This window comes from Mixophyes fleayi, chromosome 1, assembly GCF_038048845.1.
Source record: "Mixophyes fleayi isolate aMixFle1 chromosome 1, aMixFle1.hap1, whole genome shotgun sequence".
Lineage (NCBI taxonomy): Eukaryota > Metazoa > Chordata > Amphibia > Anura > Limnodynastidae > Mixophyes > Mixophyes fleayi.
In genome coordinates this window covers 201,919,952-201,936,306 of record NC_134402.1, presented here as the reverse complement: position 1 = coordinate 201,936,306, position 16,355 = coordinate 201,919,952, and the positions used below count along the sequence as shown (strand labels likewise).

At 42.5% G+C, this 16,355-nt stretch overlaps 1 protein-coding gene across 1 annotated transcript in view; it reads right to left on the bottom strand.

Moving 5' to 3' along the window:
- LOC142148180 (phospholipid-transporting ATPase IK-like) overlaps positions 1-16,355 on the bottom strand; it is a 460,892-nt gene that overhangs the window by 157,763 nt on the left and 286,774 nt on the right. The window contains exon 17 of the mRNA XM_075204771.1: positions 15,720-15,829. Within this exon, the coding sequence (XP_075060872.1) occupies positions 15,720-15,829 (110 nt within the window). The remainder of the gene's footprint in view (positions 1-15,719; positions 15,830-16,355) is intronic.

The window sequence follows — 16,355 nt, the reverse complement described above, 5'->3', positions numbered from 1 at the left end:
TAGAGAAATCAGCACGGGGACATCAGTACGTACTGGTCATAGTGGACGATGCCACTAGGTATCCCGATACTATACCATTGCGTAATATACAATCCAGTACAATAGCAAAATAACTCCTTCTGCATTTTACCAGGTTGGGTATCCCCAAAGAACTCTTGACTGATCAGGGTACTCCCTTTATGTCCTGTCTAATGAAAGAGCTGTGCAGTTGTTAAGAGTAGAAACATTACACACATCAGTATATCTGCTGCAGACTGACGGGTTAGTGGCACGTTTTAATAGGACACTCAGACACATGGTGAGAAAGGCAGTGGTGCAGAAACTGGAATGGAATGGAATGTGCTTTTATCCATTTTAATGTTTGCAGTGAGGAAGGTACCCCAAACATCTACTGGGTTCAGTCCCTTCGAATTGTTGCATGGCAGGCAGCCAAGGGGCATTTTGGGTGCTTTCAAGGAGGGCTGGGAGCAACAGAGTCCTAAAGAACCCAATGTGATCCAATTTGTGTCCCATTTGTATGACAGTTTGGGGAAGATCACCCCGTTGGTACAACAACATATGCATGAGGCACGGAAAGACAAAAAAAAGAATTATGACAAGTCAGCTGTAATTAGAGCTTTCCAACCAGGTGACAAAGTTCTTGTCCTGGTATCCACACAAGAAAGTAAGCTTTTCACACATTGGCAGGGCCCATATGAGGTGATTGAGGCACTGGACTGTTAATTATAAAGTTAGGCAGGAGAAAACCCATTCAGACATATCATGTCAACTTGATGAACCCATAGCATGATAGGGAGGAGCCACAAGCCGCGTTGGTAAACGCAGTTGTGCAGGAAACCAAAGTTCCCATAAGAGATGACAGTTGCCAGTGTGGAGATGACAGACTGAGGAAATGGTTCAGAGGAACCTTGATGTGTTTTCTGAGATACCTGGATATACCATGTTTGTAGAACATGACATAGTTACACCTCCAGGGGTGGTGTTGAGAGTAAGACTATATTGCATTCCCGAAGATAAATGCGTAGCAGTGAAAGAGGAGATAAACAAAAATGTTGGACCTCAATGTCATTGAGGAATCCAATAGCAACTGAAATTGCCCCATTGTGTTAGTGGCCAAGCTAAACTGGAGTATTCATTTTGTAATGATTTTAGATAATTAAATTAATTTTCCCGTTTCGACACATTTCCGATGCCCAGAATTGATGAACTAGTGGAAACCTTGGTCAACAATCAGTATCTTACCTCGTTGGATCTGACCAGAAGTTACTAGCAGATGCCCCTTACGGCATCTGCTAAAAATAAAACAGCATTTTACACTCCAGATGGTTGTTTCAGTATAAGGTACTATCTTTTGGGTTACATGGGGCTCCCGCCACCTTTCAGAGGACCATGAATCAGCTCTTATAAATGTACCAGAATTATGCAGTTGCATATTTAGATGACATAGCCATCCACTCCCAGGACTGTGAGACACATCTAGCCAAGGTGCAGGCAGTATTAGCCTCATTCAGGGAGGCTGGTCTTACCGCCAATCCTGAGAAGTAGGTATTAGCCATGCGTGAAGCCAAATACTTGGGGTGGGTTGTGGGACAGGGTCAGGTCAAGCCCCAAGTTGACAAAGTAAAGGCTGTCAGAGATTGACCCAAGCCTATGCGGAAGACCCAGCTGTGAACCTTTCTGGGTCTAGTTGGGTACTATGCTGGTTTATGGCTAATTTTGCCACTAAGGCTGCTCCTCTTATCAAGCTCCTAAAAAGGGCTTCTCCAGACAAGTTAGTCTGGTCAGAAGCTGCGGGCGCTGCCTGGTGGGATCTTCAAGTGGCTCTATGTTGACACCAATACTCCAAGCAACGGATATCAGCAGGAGATTGCATCCTCAAACGGATGCCTCTGGAGTTGTTTTGGGCGCTTTGCTCTCGCAGAGGTTTGATGGGATAAAGAAACCCATCCTCTAATTGAGCCGCAAAATTCTCCCTAGGGAGAAGAATAATTGCACGGTGCAAGAGGAACAAGAGTGCCTAGCAAATTAAATGGGCCACAGAGGCTCTCAGGTACTACCTCCTGGGTTGGGAATTCGCTTTGGTCACTGACCATGCACTACTGAAGTGAATGTGCAGGAACAAGGAAGTCAATGCCTTGGTAACTCGATGGTTAATAGCGCTGCAGCCCTACCACTTCACAGTAGAGCATAGGCCAGTGATTATGCATAAAAAATGCAGATGCCCTTTCTTGTCAGGATGCGCTCTTCGCAGTGTCAGCATCACAGAGGTTGACAACACTAAGGGGAGAAGTATGTGGCAAAGAGGCCTATTTGTCAACCCTCTCCTATAGGGAAAGAGGTAGAAACCCAGGCAGTCTGCAGGAGCAGGCTGCAGACAGTGTTAAATTTTCCTCTTTCACCACATATACACACAGGTGTTCCACGTGGGTCTAATTGCTTTGTTGTTGGCTGTGATTTGTTTGTAGTGCTTAGGTGGAGGATAAAAACATTTTTTGTATTTGTGGGTGGGGCCACTGATGACAGTTAGTGACTGGTTAGTAGTGAGGAAACTACTGTTTAGCCAGACTTAGGGTTGTGGGAGAATTAAGATGCTTTTACTGGATATGTCTGCTATAACCACCGCTGAAACTGTTTAAGCCATCCTGACAACTGCCAAAAACAGTAAAATGGTTCAGCCAAACTGTATATATGTATTCTTCATTTGTAACAATGTTTTTAGGAAGTCATTTTACTAATAAATCTCTAAGAAACTAGACACATCCATCAGTGGGATCTTTATTAAATGATCTAGAAGATAAACTATCCCCTAAAAAGTTCTATGAGCTTTCTCAATGTAATAATTTCTGTTCAACATCAACAGCCCACCCCCCTTATCAGCATACTTGATCACAATGAGCTTGAGTCATTAAGGAGAGCAAAGCATAAAAAATGAGTAACTTTGCACCTGGGCAAAACCATGTTGCATTAGTGGGGATGTAAGTTTCAAATGTGGGGAGATATTTATATTTGGAGTAGGGCAAGTCCTAGATCAACTTTAAATTTCACTGTAAAAATAAAGCTATCAGGTAATTGTGTGCTAGATGAAAAAACAGCTAGTATTTAACTTATGTGCAAAATAATAAACTAATTTGCACCCCTTGCATTGTACCATGGTTTGCCCCAGAGAACATTTCTTTCTTTTTTTTGCCTCATTTTCCGTAATTACTCAAGACCTTTATTATTCTTTAGTGCCTTAATAGCATATTGTTTCTGTTTAGCTAGATTCTTTGTCTGTGAAATTTCATAATCTTAGTCACATAGAACCTTTTTCACCATCTCATGAAATATGACTATGTAACTGCTACATTTATGGCATGTCTCAAAGGTGATGTTCAGTCATGTCTCATGTATACAAGCTGATTACTGTTGCAGGTCTTGGGCCTCAGCAAGGGTGGATGACTCATCTTCTGAAATGCTGCCCTTTTAATATATTACTACTGCAGACCAGATCTGTTTATCCCAACTTCCGATTGCGTCTTTTCCTCTGCAGTCTGATGAGGGGAAAACCTAGCCAAGGACTACAGTCAGTACTCACCAACTCTGCTTCTGATAAAACTGCTGTTACTTTAAAGTTCAATTTGGCTCCTCCCCATGGGAACTTCCCTCTGGGACAAAAATAATTCCAACTCCCTAGCGGCCATACAACAGACCCGCTCCTGGGGAGCATTTCATCCTCTGGTTCTAGTATAACCAAAGGCTGACAGTACTTGTTTCCTCCTCCTGTTGAAATCACACAGTTTGAAGCAGCTGACAACTACACCCCAGCCCCCTCCTTGAAAAACCCTGGTGGAGATAAGCAACTCTCCTATTATACAGTAGGAGTCTCTGAACAAGGACTGTGTAGTGCCTGAGAAACATTCTTGGCTGAGCCAGTATGGCCTTAAACGAGCAACCAATGCTGGATACCTGATATCTAAGGAAATAGGCATGCAGTAACTCACTGTAGCTCCAGTGTAATATAGCATGGGCTAAACAGTTTAACATGTATTTTATGTAATATGTGTAACTAACTGTGACTAACATTCCCTGTTTTTAATACAGAGTACAGTTTGAAGTAGCTAGAATAACATCAATACTTAGTACAGCTTAAAGTAGCTAGAATGGTATCTTTAAGTCTTTGGTGAATATAGGGGATCAATGTATTTTTGTTTACACAATGTGGTCACACCTCTTTTGCATCCCAGTTTTCATGTAATTTGTTTGTATTCATTAAATTCTTTTGGTTGAGCTCAATACTTTGCAGTCCTCTTTGTTAAAATTTTGTTTTGTGACCAATGTCTTATTGTAGCCTCCATCCCTATTCAACTTGTATCAGGTTATTTTATGTTCATAAAAACTAGGGGTGTGCACCGGCCACTTTTGGGGTTTTGGGTTCTGATTAGCTTGAGGTTTTGGGTTCTGATTGGTTTTGCCAAAACACCCCACTAAAGGTTTTGGTTCTGATTTTGGATTTTGGGTTCTGATTTTTTTTTAAAAAAGCATAAAAAGTGCTAAAATCCATAGTTTATTTTTTTTCACTCCTACACTATTATTAATTTCAATAACATTCATTTCCACTAATTTCCAGTCTATTCTGAACACCTCATAATATTGTTTTTAGTCCAAAAGGTTGCACCGAGGTATCTGGATGTCTAAGCTAAGCGACACAAGTGGGCGGCACAAATACGTGGCCCATCTAGGAGTGGCACTGCAGTGGCAGACAGGATGGCAGTTCGCAAGAGTTTGCTAGAGGTGCAAGATGGAATTGTCCTTGGGCCCTCCCACCCACCCTGATGTTGTTGAAATAAGACATTCGCACTTTAACAAACCAATCAGGAACAGTGAACGTAGTTTAATCTCTGGTACTAATATTTCTGGACTGCAGGAACAGTGAACATAGTTTAATCTCTGGTACTAATATTTCTGGACTGCAGGAACAGTGAACGTAGTTTAATCTCTGGTACTTATATTTCTGGACTGCAGGAACAGTGAACGTAGTTTAATCTCTGGTACCAATATTTCTGGACTGCAGGAACAGTGAACGTAGTTTAATCTCTGGTACTAATATTTCTGGACTGCAGGACTATCTCTGATCGAGATCGTGGAGGAAATTGACGAGGAGGGTGTTGCTGGTGTGGATACAACAGGACCAAGGGATTTAGGTGTCCCTGGACTGCTGACGGTCCTAGCCACAGGTCCTGAACTAAACACTGAATTATGAAGGTTATTAAGGTGACGTATAAGGGAGGATGTCCCTAGGTGGCCAAGATCCTTACCCCTGCTTATTTGAGCTTTACATAAGGTACATATGGCCATACATTTGTTGTCCGGATTGGAATAGAAATATCTCCAGACCGAAGAGGTGGATTTTTTGGTTTTCTGCCCAGGCATGACGATGGGCTTTTTCATCCCATGGACAACAACTGTTTCCCCCCCTGGTGCCTCATTTAAGATAACCACATCAGCATCCTCCTCGTCAAGTTCCTCCTCAGCGCCAGCTACATCAATATCCTTCTCCCGGTGTACAACATTCACACCTTCATTAGCCAAATCTGTAACTGGACTGTGGGTGATCCTTCCAGCATATGCAGAGGGCATGCTGCAAATGGTGGAAGGAGCCACCTCTTCCCGTACAGTGATGAGAAGGTCAGGCTTCGCAACCACCAACACCCTTGGACTCACCTTGGGGATTTGTGATGCCATCTCTTTAGAAGGCAGAGTTGTTTGCTGTGTTGTTGATGACAGCTTAAGTCTCTTAAATTTTTTAGAGGGGGGGGAGGAGGAGGGCTTAGATCCTTGGGTGAAGCTGAACCACTAGTCATGAACACGGGCCAGGGCCTAAGCCGTTCCTTGCCACTCCGTGTCGTAAATGGCATATTGGCAAGTTTACGTTTCTCCTCAGATGATTTTAATTTTCTTTCTTTGCTAATTTTAGTGAACTTTGGCTTTTTGGATTTTACATGCCCTCTACTAGGAGATTGGGCATCGGCCTTGGCAGACGACGTTGATGGCATTTTATCATCTATGTCATGACTAGTGGAAGCAGCTTCAGCATTAGGAGGAAATGGTTCTTGATCTTTCCCTACTTTATCCTCCAAATTTTGGTACTCCATTATAGTTTAATCTCTGGTACTAATATTTCTGGACTGCAGGAACAGTGAACGTAGTAAAATATTGCAGTACTAATATTTCTGGACTGCAGGAACAGTGAACGTATTTATATATTGCAGTACTAATATTTCTGGACTGCAGGAACAGTGAACGTAGTAAAATATTGCAGTACTAATATTTCTGGACTGCAGGAACAGTGAACGTATTTATATATTGCAGTACTAATATTTCTGGACTGCAGGAACAGTGAACGTATTTATATATTGCAGTACTAATATTTCTGGACTGCAGGAACAGTGAACGTATTTATATATTGCAGTACTAATATTTTTGGACTGCAGGAACAGTGAACGTAGTAAAATATTGCAGTACTAATATTTCTGGACTGCAGGAACAGTGAACGTAGTAAAATATTGCAGTACTAATATTTCTGGACTGCAGGAACAGTGAACGTATTTATATATTGCAGTACTAATATTTCTGGACTGCAGGAACAGTGAACGTATTTATATATTGCAGTACTAATATTTCTGGACTGCAGGAACAGTGAACGTATTTATATATTGCAGTACTAATATTTTTGGACTGCAGGAACAGTGAACGTAGTAAAATATTGCAGTACTAATATTTCTGGACTGCAGGAACAGTGAACGTAGTAAAATATTGCAGTACTAATATTTCTGGACTGCAGGAACAGTGAACGTATTTATATATTGCAGTAGAATTTTTTTTATACTTTTTTAATAATTTTTTTATATTTTTTTAAAATTATTTTTGTATAATTTTTTTAGAATTCTTTTTTTTTCTTTTTGTATAATTTTTTTTACATTTTTTTTTTTTTTTAATAATTTTAAAATAACAATGGACTTAGCAGAACAAAGCACAGGACACAGCACCACTGGACTCAGCAGGACAGAGCACTGGACAAAGCACCACTGGACTCAGCAGGACATAGCACAGGACAAAAGCCCCACTGGACTGATCAGCAGGACAGAGCACAAGACAAAAGCACCACTGGACTGATCAGCAGGACAGAGCACAGGACAAAGTAACCACTGGATTAAGCAGGGCAGAGTGACAGGACACAGCAGCACAACTACAATACAACCTCCCTCTTCCCTGATCTGAGCCCGACTGAAGATGGTGGCCGCAAGCGGGGAATTTATACAAACCGAGTCTCGCGAAATCCGACGCGGGGATTTGGCGTCATAGCCTCGTTTCATTTTTTTTACCGCCGGAAATACCCGAACAGTGCTCGTATCCCCTCGGATCCGCACTGTTCGGGTGGGCTCGGATTGCGCTAATCCGAGCCCGCTCGTCTCTAATAAAAACTAGTATATTTCAATTAGAAAATTGAGAAATCAAGTGCAAATCTGGAAAAACAATATAAAATTTAGAATATAAAATAAATTATTTCTGTCAAAGGTGGTGCAAAGGAAAAGGCAGTCTTCAGTTGCAAGACACAATACTGAGTACCAAACTGCCTCTGGAAACAATGTAACCATGGTTACATGGCCAAGCAGCCGCAAAAAAGCCTCAATATGCACAATGACAAATATTGACTGGAGTGATGTAAAACACACTACCGTTTGATTCGTGAGCAGTGGAAATGCGTTCTCTGGAGTGACAAATCACACTTCATCTAGCAGTCTGACGGACAAATCTAGGTTTAGTGGATGCCAGGAAAACTTCTTACCTGAATGCATACTGCCAACTGTAAAGTTTGGTGGAGGAGGAATAATGACTTGTGACTGTCTTTCATTGTTTGGCCTGGGTCCTTTAGTTCCAGTGAAAGGAAACCTTAGTGGTATAGCAAATAATAACGGTTGAGAGAGTTGTGTGCTTCCAACTTTGTGCCAATAGTTTGGGAAAGACCGTTTCCTGTTTCAACATGACAGTGCCCATGTGCAAAAAGTGAGCTACATCAAAAAATGGTTTCCCGGGGCGTGGCCTGTGAGCCGAAGATGGCAGACGCATTTTTAACTGGCTCCGAGATCCACTAATATAATCAGATACCATCTGGGCGATCCCCCTCCCCATCAGACTTGCTTCCTATTCTTCAACTCATCTGCCATTCCACAGAGCAGTGGTAGTCATTAAAGTGAACACCTAAGTTTTGACAGGAGTTTGAACGATATGTTAATCGCGACTGATGTAGTTGCCAACTTTGAGGAAATTAGACGTCTCGAAATACCGACATACAAGAATAAAAAAAAACCACACATACCGATAGTGAGCTTTACGTTACTTCTAAGGGTGACAGTTCCATTCATGCTATTAAGAGGGCAATGTGAGGAAGGGTGTGTGTACATTATATAGCCGACGGGTGACGTAAAGATGTCGGTATGTGTGTGTCTCTGAATTCTTATATGTCAGTATTTCAAGATGTCTAATTTTGGTAATCACATCAGTCCTGATTAACATATCGTTCAAACTCCTGTCGGAATTTAGGTGTTCGCCATCATGTACCCCACCCCCACAGAGTGGGAATCTGGGGTTCGGGAGCAGCATCCAGGCAGTACGGGGCCAGGAAATAACTGAGGCCTATCTCTCCTTCATCCGCCTCGAGGTGTATGGTGTCCGCAGCCTCTTTAACAGCTACCCCCCGTGCCACTCCCTGAGGCTTACTCAGCCAGCTCGAACTTTGTAGTGTGCACGGGGGCTTCTCCTATTACCTAGGTTCCAGATAGTGGATGGGAAAGACCCGCAACACCCATATTAAGTGTACTGTCACTAAGCCTTACCTGATGTGACTGGCTATGCTGAGGTCTGCCTCTCCAGGGAAAGAGATTTCTGGATGTCCTAGGGGACCAGAGCTTCTGCTTTCTGCATGTACGGAACATCCGATGTCTTGTTCCTTTTGTGCTGTGTCTACCGACTCATCCGATTCCTGCCGTGGACTCCTCCCAGCTGGACACATGGCTCCCTGTCACCGACCTGCTACCATCTGCCAACTGCATTTGAGGTTCATTGTATCGCATCTCCACTGGCAAGCGGTCCCAAGGAAAAATTGCTCAATGCAAATAGGTCAGTATACACAATTAATTTCCAAAATATGCAACTTCAGGTATTTCAGGATTTGGCTCCTTCTACTACCCAAAAGCCCAGAGACTTGTAACCGGTAACACGGATTCTTTGCAAGCATAACTATCGCTATCACAGGGGTTTCCCTTTTCAGTTGCAAGTGTTTGTAGGGTCTTCAGTTCTACTAGCCAAATCCCTGGACCAAAATCACAAACTTTTTTCCAAACTTGGTATTATTTGGGATGCCGATATGCCAATCACCCATAACGGCTCTGCGCAGGTCTCCAATGACCGAGCACCTCTTTCTGCATGGATCAAGTTGGAACGCCGCCCTACCACAAATTCCACTTCACCAGCATGAAGCATGGTCACAAGTCTTTGATTCGGGAGTCTCCTTAGACCCCTTGTTTCTTTCGAGGCACCATCTCCACGAGAACTGTCCATAGCTTCTACTGATCATGGGTTTAGATATATTACAGTCCTTGTGACCATAGTTCTAATTCATGTTTTCTGGTTAGCCCCCTTTTTGATATATTGCCTTGATAAAGGTACTTGATTTTGACCTTACTCACTTTTACTAACCCTCTATTGGCTCCCCTTTGATAAGGGTGGCAGTCTTTCATACAGATTTTGGTTTACACAAATGATTATATGTTTAATGTCTATATTCTGTCTGCACTATAATGCAAAGTCACTATATGATATCTTTATTTATATTGTTTATTATTTTTGTCTTCCTCCTTTTTTTTTTCTCTTCCTCTCCCTCCCACCCACTCTCCCTGCACTTCCTACCCCCTCCCTCTTCCCTTCCCTCTGGTCGCTCCACTCCTCCAGTGTCAGGAGTCGCGGCGGCCGCGGGCACCGCCTCGACTCCCCGCCCCTGGTTTCTGGTGTTTCGGCAGGCGCTATGACGACCGGGACGTCATTTCCGGTCTCCCCATCCCGGTTGCCTAGGCAACAACCGGGACGCCTGCACTTAGCTGCCGCCATGCCCAGCCAGCTGTAAAATGTGCAGGGCTATTCTGACTGCCAATAGTGGCCGATTAGGGTAAAACTATCATTACTCTTTTACTGGCTGCATGCCAGTAATTATTTATGGAGCACTTGCTGGGCTTTGCCCTGATTGGCCCTTTGCAGTATTTAAGGCAGTGAGGACTGAGCCTTTTTGCCGGTTATAGCGTTCTGTCCCAGTACTGCTGCCTGCTCTTGTGCTTTATTGGGGTTTAACCTTTGATTGCTTCCTCCGTGTATGACCTCTGCCTGTTCCTGGACTCTGAACCCTTGCCTGTGACCCCGACCTTCTGCCTGTACCCGGAGTCTGAATATTGCCTGTGACACTGACCTTCTGCCTGTACCCGGACACTGAACCATTGCCTGTGACCCTGACCCTGCTGGTGCCTGACATCTCCTCCAGTGCTCTGTCCAGTCTGCAGATATCGGGCCTGCCTCTGCTCTGTGTACTACCTGTACCTGTGCGCTGCCGTGTGAGCATAAACTTATACTACTCTGAGCATAAGTCCTGGGGCATCCGAGTACCTGTGAGCATAACCAGTCTCTACGGGAAAGGCGGCTGCTAAATGTGAAGACCTCTTCTATTTTAATTCTATAAGTTTATGCCACATTGGTTTCCGTAACATACAGTCAACCCAACCTTTCTTGCTGGGCATTCACACCTGGTTCCTATGGAAACTCTATTTTTCTCGTCTAGACAACTCCCCCGCCCCCTCAAAAAAAACCACCCTTATTTTTACTCTAGCATCCTCTAATTCTTTGAGCTGATTATCAATGACCCCACCATGGTTCCCGCTCCTTGAGGGTTCTGGCCTCAGTAGGCCATCTCTATTTCTTCCTCTTTTTTATTTCTGTCCTCTCTTCTCCTGTTGAACCCCGTTCATCTCCCTCTCCACACCCTAGGTTTCCAGGAGGATTGGTACCGGTTTCTATTTTATCCAGGTCTTCTGCCCCTAGCCATGGCATTGAAGGTCTTCTCGATAAATGTCAATGGTCTGAATTCACCATCTAAGCAGACAGTGGTCCTGGGAGCCTGCACGAGAGAGAGTAACATAGTCTTTCTTCAGGAGAACCATCTTACGAGCCGTCACACCCATCCCAAAGTAAGCAGTACACTCAAAGGTTTTTTGCCTCTGCACCCTGCAATTTTAATCCATAACAGAATCCTTTTTCATCTGACTAAGTCTTATTCAGACCCAGAGGGCCGCTTCTTGATTCTGGTTGGCACTGTGCGTTTTGAACAAATTACACTTATCTCCCTTTATGCATCTAATCAAGGTCAAGGTACGTTTATTTCGTATGTGTTTAAATGCATTGGGAGCCTTGTCCAGGGTCATTTACTTATTGCTGGGGATTTTAACACAAACTTAAATCTGGCATTAGATCGTCTGACTCTCATAAGGACAGACATTCTGCCGTACCCTCAAGAGACTCACAGGGCTAGATTTACTAAGCTGCGGGTTTGAAAAAGTGGGGATGTTGCCTATAGCAACCAATCAGATTATAGCTTTCTTTTATTTAGTACATTCTACAAAATGACAGCTAGAATCTGATTGGTTGCTATAGGCAACATCCCCACTTTTTCAAACCCGCAGCTTAGTAAATCTAGCCCACAGTCTCTTTTGAACTGCATCCTTAGTCTGGCCCTACATGACACCTGCCTTAAAAATGCAGATGCCAAAGATTACACTTATTACTCAACCCTGCATTGCAGCTATTCTTGTACTGACCTCATCTTTGCCTCTCGCTAACTCACACAAACAGTACTTGTTGTTGGAATCTCTCCGCTTACGTGGACAGATGAAGCAGGAGTCTTTATTACTTTCAACCTGATCAAGCTATCCCCTCAATCTCGTCGGTGCCATCTTGACGACTCTATATTGTTGTCTCAGATGACATGTCACGAGATCAAGGACGCAATCATGGAATACTTTGCACTTAAAACTTCGAAAGAGATTGTTCTGGGTGTCCTGTGGGAAGCCCATAAGGCCACCATCAGAGGCAGTTTGATAAACAAAGCCTCAGGTGCTAAGAAGCCAGCTGCACAGGGGATTGCCTCCCTCGAGGGTGTGTTGTCCTCCATACTCTCCTAACATAAAAACAGATTACCTCCTCTGCTCTCTTGGCTCAGGTAACCACCATTGAGGGCCAGCTAAATGTGATTTTAGCTCACAGTCTGTAAACACCTTGAAAATATTGCAACAATTTTTTTTATGATAAAGCCAATAAGGTAGACTCATTTCTCGTTAACAAACTGCGTCAGAGGAGAGCACAGGGACTGATAGGTGAAATAGAAAAGACACAAAATCAGTCAGTGTATGACCCTGCGCAAATCGCCCAAGAATTTCATGACTATTGTAAGGCATTGTACAACCTCCACGGTATGCCATCTGCTGTCCAATCTCTTGGTGATACGGCCACCTCATTCTTATCCTAGCTTCGCTTGCCACGCCTTTCCACATGCAGCCGTGCCTCTTTGAATGCTGACATTACACAGAAAGAAATGATCTCGGCAATCAAATCACTGAAATCGTCTTCAGCTGTGGGCCCTGATGGCTTTACCCCACTATAGTCTAAGAAAAAGGCCAATGAAGTTGCTTCCCCCATGACAGACTTTTTTAATAAACTCCAGACTGCCACCCAATTTGACACAGCGACGACCTTGGCCACTATCGTTGTTATTCCTAAACCAGGTAGAGACCCCACCTCCTGTTCCAAACTATAGACCAATATCATTATTAAAACTAGATTTAAATATCTGCGCTAAAATTCTAACAAACAGATTGTAGAGGTATAGGAGAATATACCTTGAGAAAGTCTCCTTGCGAGACGAAACACGTTGGTTCATGAATGTACACTGAACTTTCACACATCCTGGATACTAGGAAGGACGTTCGTGCGAGTCACCCTGGAACGCACGCAAACCTCCAACCCGACATACAGCACGATGAGTGCCCTAAGGAATACCTCCCTAACAATCTACTCACGGTGAGCCGCTCTTAAAGTAGGGGTTGTCGCTATCTTTCACATCAATTCTTATTTATTGGGTATTAGTGACTGTGTCACTGCTAGTCTGTGTGATATTTGTTTTTGAGGTCTAGAATACCACAATGTTGGGAGTCCTGTTCCTCTCGTGCCATGTTATAGTTTGGAATATGTTATCACCATTTTAGAATAAAGTTTATTTTAATTATATCTGTATTATATTCAGTTCATTGACATGGATTACTCCAGCCTTTACAGTGGGTTAGTCCACAAATTTCACGTCAGGGCACCTTTGGTTGTTCCCGATATATTATAATACACAGTCACTTAGTCGAACAAATGGAGCTCTGATCCCGTTTTTAATGTGTTTGTCCTGAGGTTCCATCTCAATCCCCATGTGATATATGACGTAAATGAACATCCCATAAAGATTTACCTATATTGCTCCAACAATTCATCATTATTTGAGAGTGGGACACAGTGTATACTTGGTTTCGTGCCCAGCAGAACTTTCACGTATAGAGACCGATTGAAATGGTTTTTGGACTTTGAACTTTCCAATAAGATCAGCTTGCTGTGATCTTATCCTTTCATCCAGATACTACTTACTTATTGTTCCAGTGCTATTCTGGACCTTACAAAACATTGTGTCAATTGTATGTTTATTACAGTATAAGCATTGCATTTTAGGTAGGTAATAATATTGGTACAGTGTTTCAAGGCTATTACAAGCGCATAGGAGACACCCAACGTTTCTGTATAAAGTTATCTCTAACTACCAGACCATTGACATGATTCAAATCACTTTTCCTCCAGCAGTCCTCAATTAAAGTTCTTGTATCTCTTCTATATTAGGATGCGGGGCTCAGGGACACACATGACTGAGCATGGGAGGAAGATCACGGTGAGACTTTGGATGGCACTGATTGGGAAGAGATCAGAGCCAATACTGCCTCCAGTTCTATCTGTGTAAAACTGAAATAAAATGCTTAAAAGCTCTTATATTGCTGGTACCTGGTTCCTACCAAAATACAAATGTTTTCCCTCCCAGACACTTCAGCAGCCTATTAGGAATATTTTAAAGGGAAAAAAATGTAGGTGGCCCAGAGACCCAGCCCAGGGTAGCCCACTATGGGACAGGCCCGCAGGGCAGATGTCCCCCTGCCACAGAGCCCAGTCTGCCCCTGTTGGCGTGGATGCACTTCTGATGGATCCTTCATCCATATATGGTGGCAATGCCATAAGCATGACCCCATTTTGGATGCAACTGCGAGATTTTGCATCCCGGTTTTTGCAAATCGATATTCCTCTCTCCCCCAGGTTCTTCCTCCTATCATTTGGGATCCCCGCCACTACTATCCATCAATTGAAAATGTTTAGGCATATATTCTCAGCTGCCCTATGTCAAATAGCCACTGACTGGAAACAGCCCTCTGCTCCTACCCTACAGATAATCATTGGCAGAATCCGGTACACATATAAAATGGAATATATGACTAACATTATTCGCAGTACATCTAAGTCATTTAACAAAGTCTGGGCACCATTGACTTTCTACTTCCATGTCAAATTCCCCTTCTCACTATAACAACGTTATCCTTCCTCTATGATCCACCTGGTTTGTAATCCTCATCCCTCCCTCTCCCTAATTTTATTTTTTCTCTTTTTCGCTTCTATGTCTGTGCAATTAGTGGCGCTATATAAATAACTGATGATGATGATGATAATGATGATGTCATACACTACAATCTCTTTTTTTCCTAGCGACCCACCACACCGCTTCTTCACCTTCCTCTCTGCTTGACTCTTTTTCCTACTTTTTCTATCTCTTTTTAAAAAATTGGTTCACCACCTGCTGTTCATGACTTTCTAGAAGAACATTGTGTATTGTTTTTCATATGTCTCCACTCCTACTTACTATAAAAAAAAAATATTTATGCTTTACTTAGCTTTCCAATGTTTGGATACACAACCTCCTTTTACCTTGTGACTATAATGCTGTTACCTACTGAACCTTGAATAAATAAAGTTCTTAAAAAAAATAATAAATTGTTTCCCAAGTTTGGTGTGGAAGAACTTGACAGGACTGCACAGCGCCCTGACCTCAAATCCATTGAACACCTTTGGGATGCATTGGACACAGACTGCGAGACAGTCCTTATCACCCAGCATCAGCGTCCAACTTTGTTAATGCTCTTGTCGCTGAATGGATGTGAATCCCAGCATCCATTTTCCAAAATATAGTGAAAAACCTTCCCAGAAGAGTTGGAGGCTGTTACAGCGGCAAAGAGGGTTTTGGAATGAGATGTTCAACAAGCACATATGAATGTGATGTTTGGTTGTCTACTTTTGGCCACGTACTGTGTGTGCGCTTTACAAATTGTACACCCCTACTTAACTGTTTGTTTAGTCATAAATACTGGATAACAATAATCAGTTGTATTATGTTGTAGGCAGCATTGATTCTAGAAGTGAAACATTTTTGCATTAGTCTGTGGTATCAACTCAGATAGATGAGATATTTGTAAAAAGTTATATTTGAGATATTTGCAAAAAAATGGTATACTTACATCCAGGGCATCCATAAGGACATCAGTCTCACAATTGGGATGCAGACGCTGAAGAATGACACTATCTGCTCCTTTAGTATAAAGTTTAATCTTTCCTTCTTCATCTCTTACTGTAATAATAATATTAATAATAATAATGTTCTATTCAAGTTACTAACACTGTCAAATGTAATTAGTATAAAATATCCTTGCAAAGGAGAGCAATGCAAATGCACAATAAGAGATCAGTGAAACTACTTGGGCTATTGTCTTAATTGTTAAGGCTTTCTCAAAACAATATTATTGATCCAGATCAATTAAACTTTGTGTTTCAAAACATGTTATTTTGTTTCCCAGGCTATTTACATAACTGCAGGGTAAGACTGCCTGAGATTAAATATGCTTCACGGCCATAACCAGCAACAAGTGCACAATAACGAATTGGCCTGGGATTGCAGCAGATAACCCAGCTCAATAATAAAGGTTCAGGGCTATACGATACAGTATGCTACACAAAACAAACGTGTTGTGGGATTTTTAAAAAAGTACATCCGTATTCAACTAGAAGCGGATCTGAAAAATGTCTCTAGCTGAATATCGGTATAGGTACGCTCTGCATATACGACATTTACTATATTGAGTGAGACACAACATACT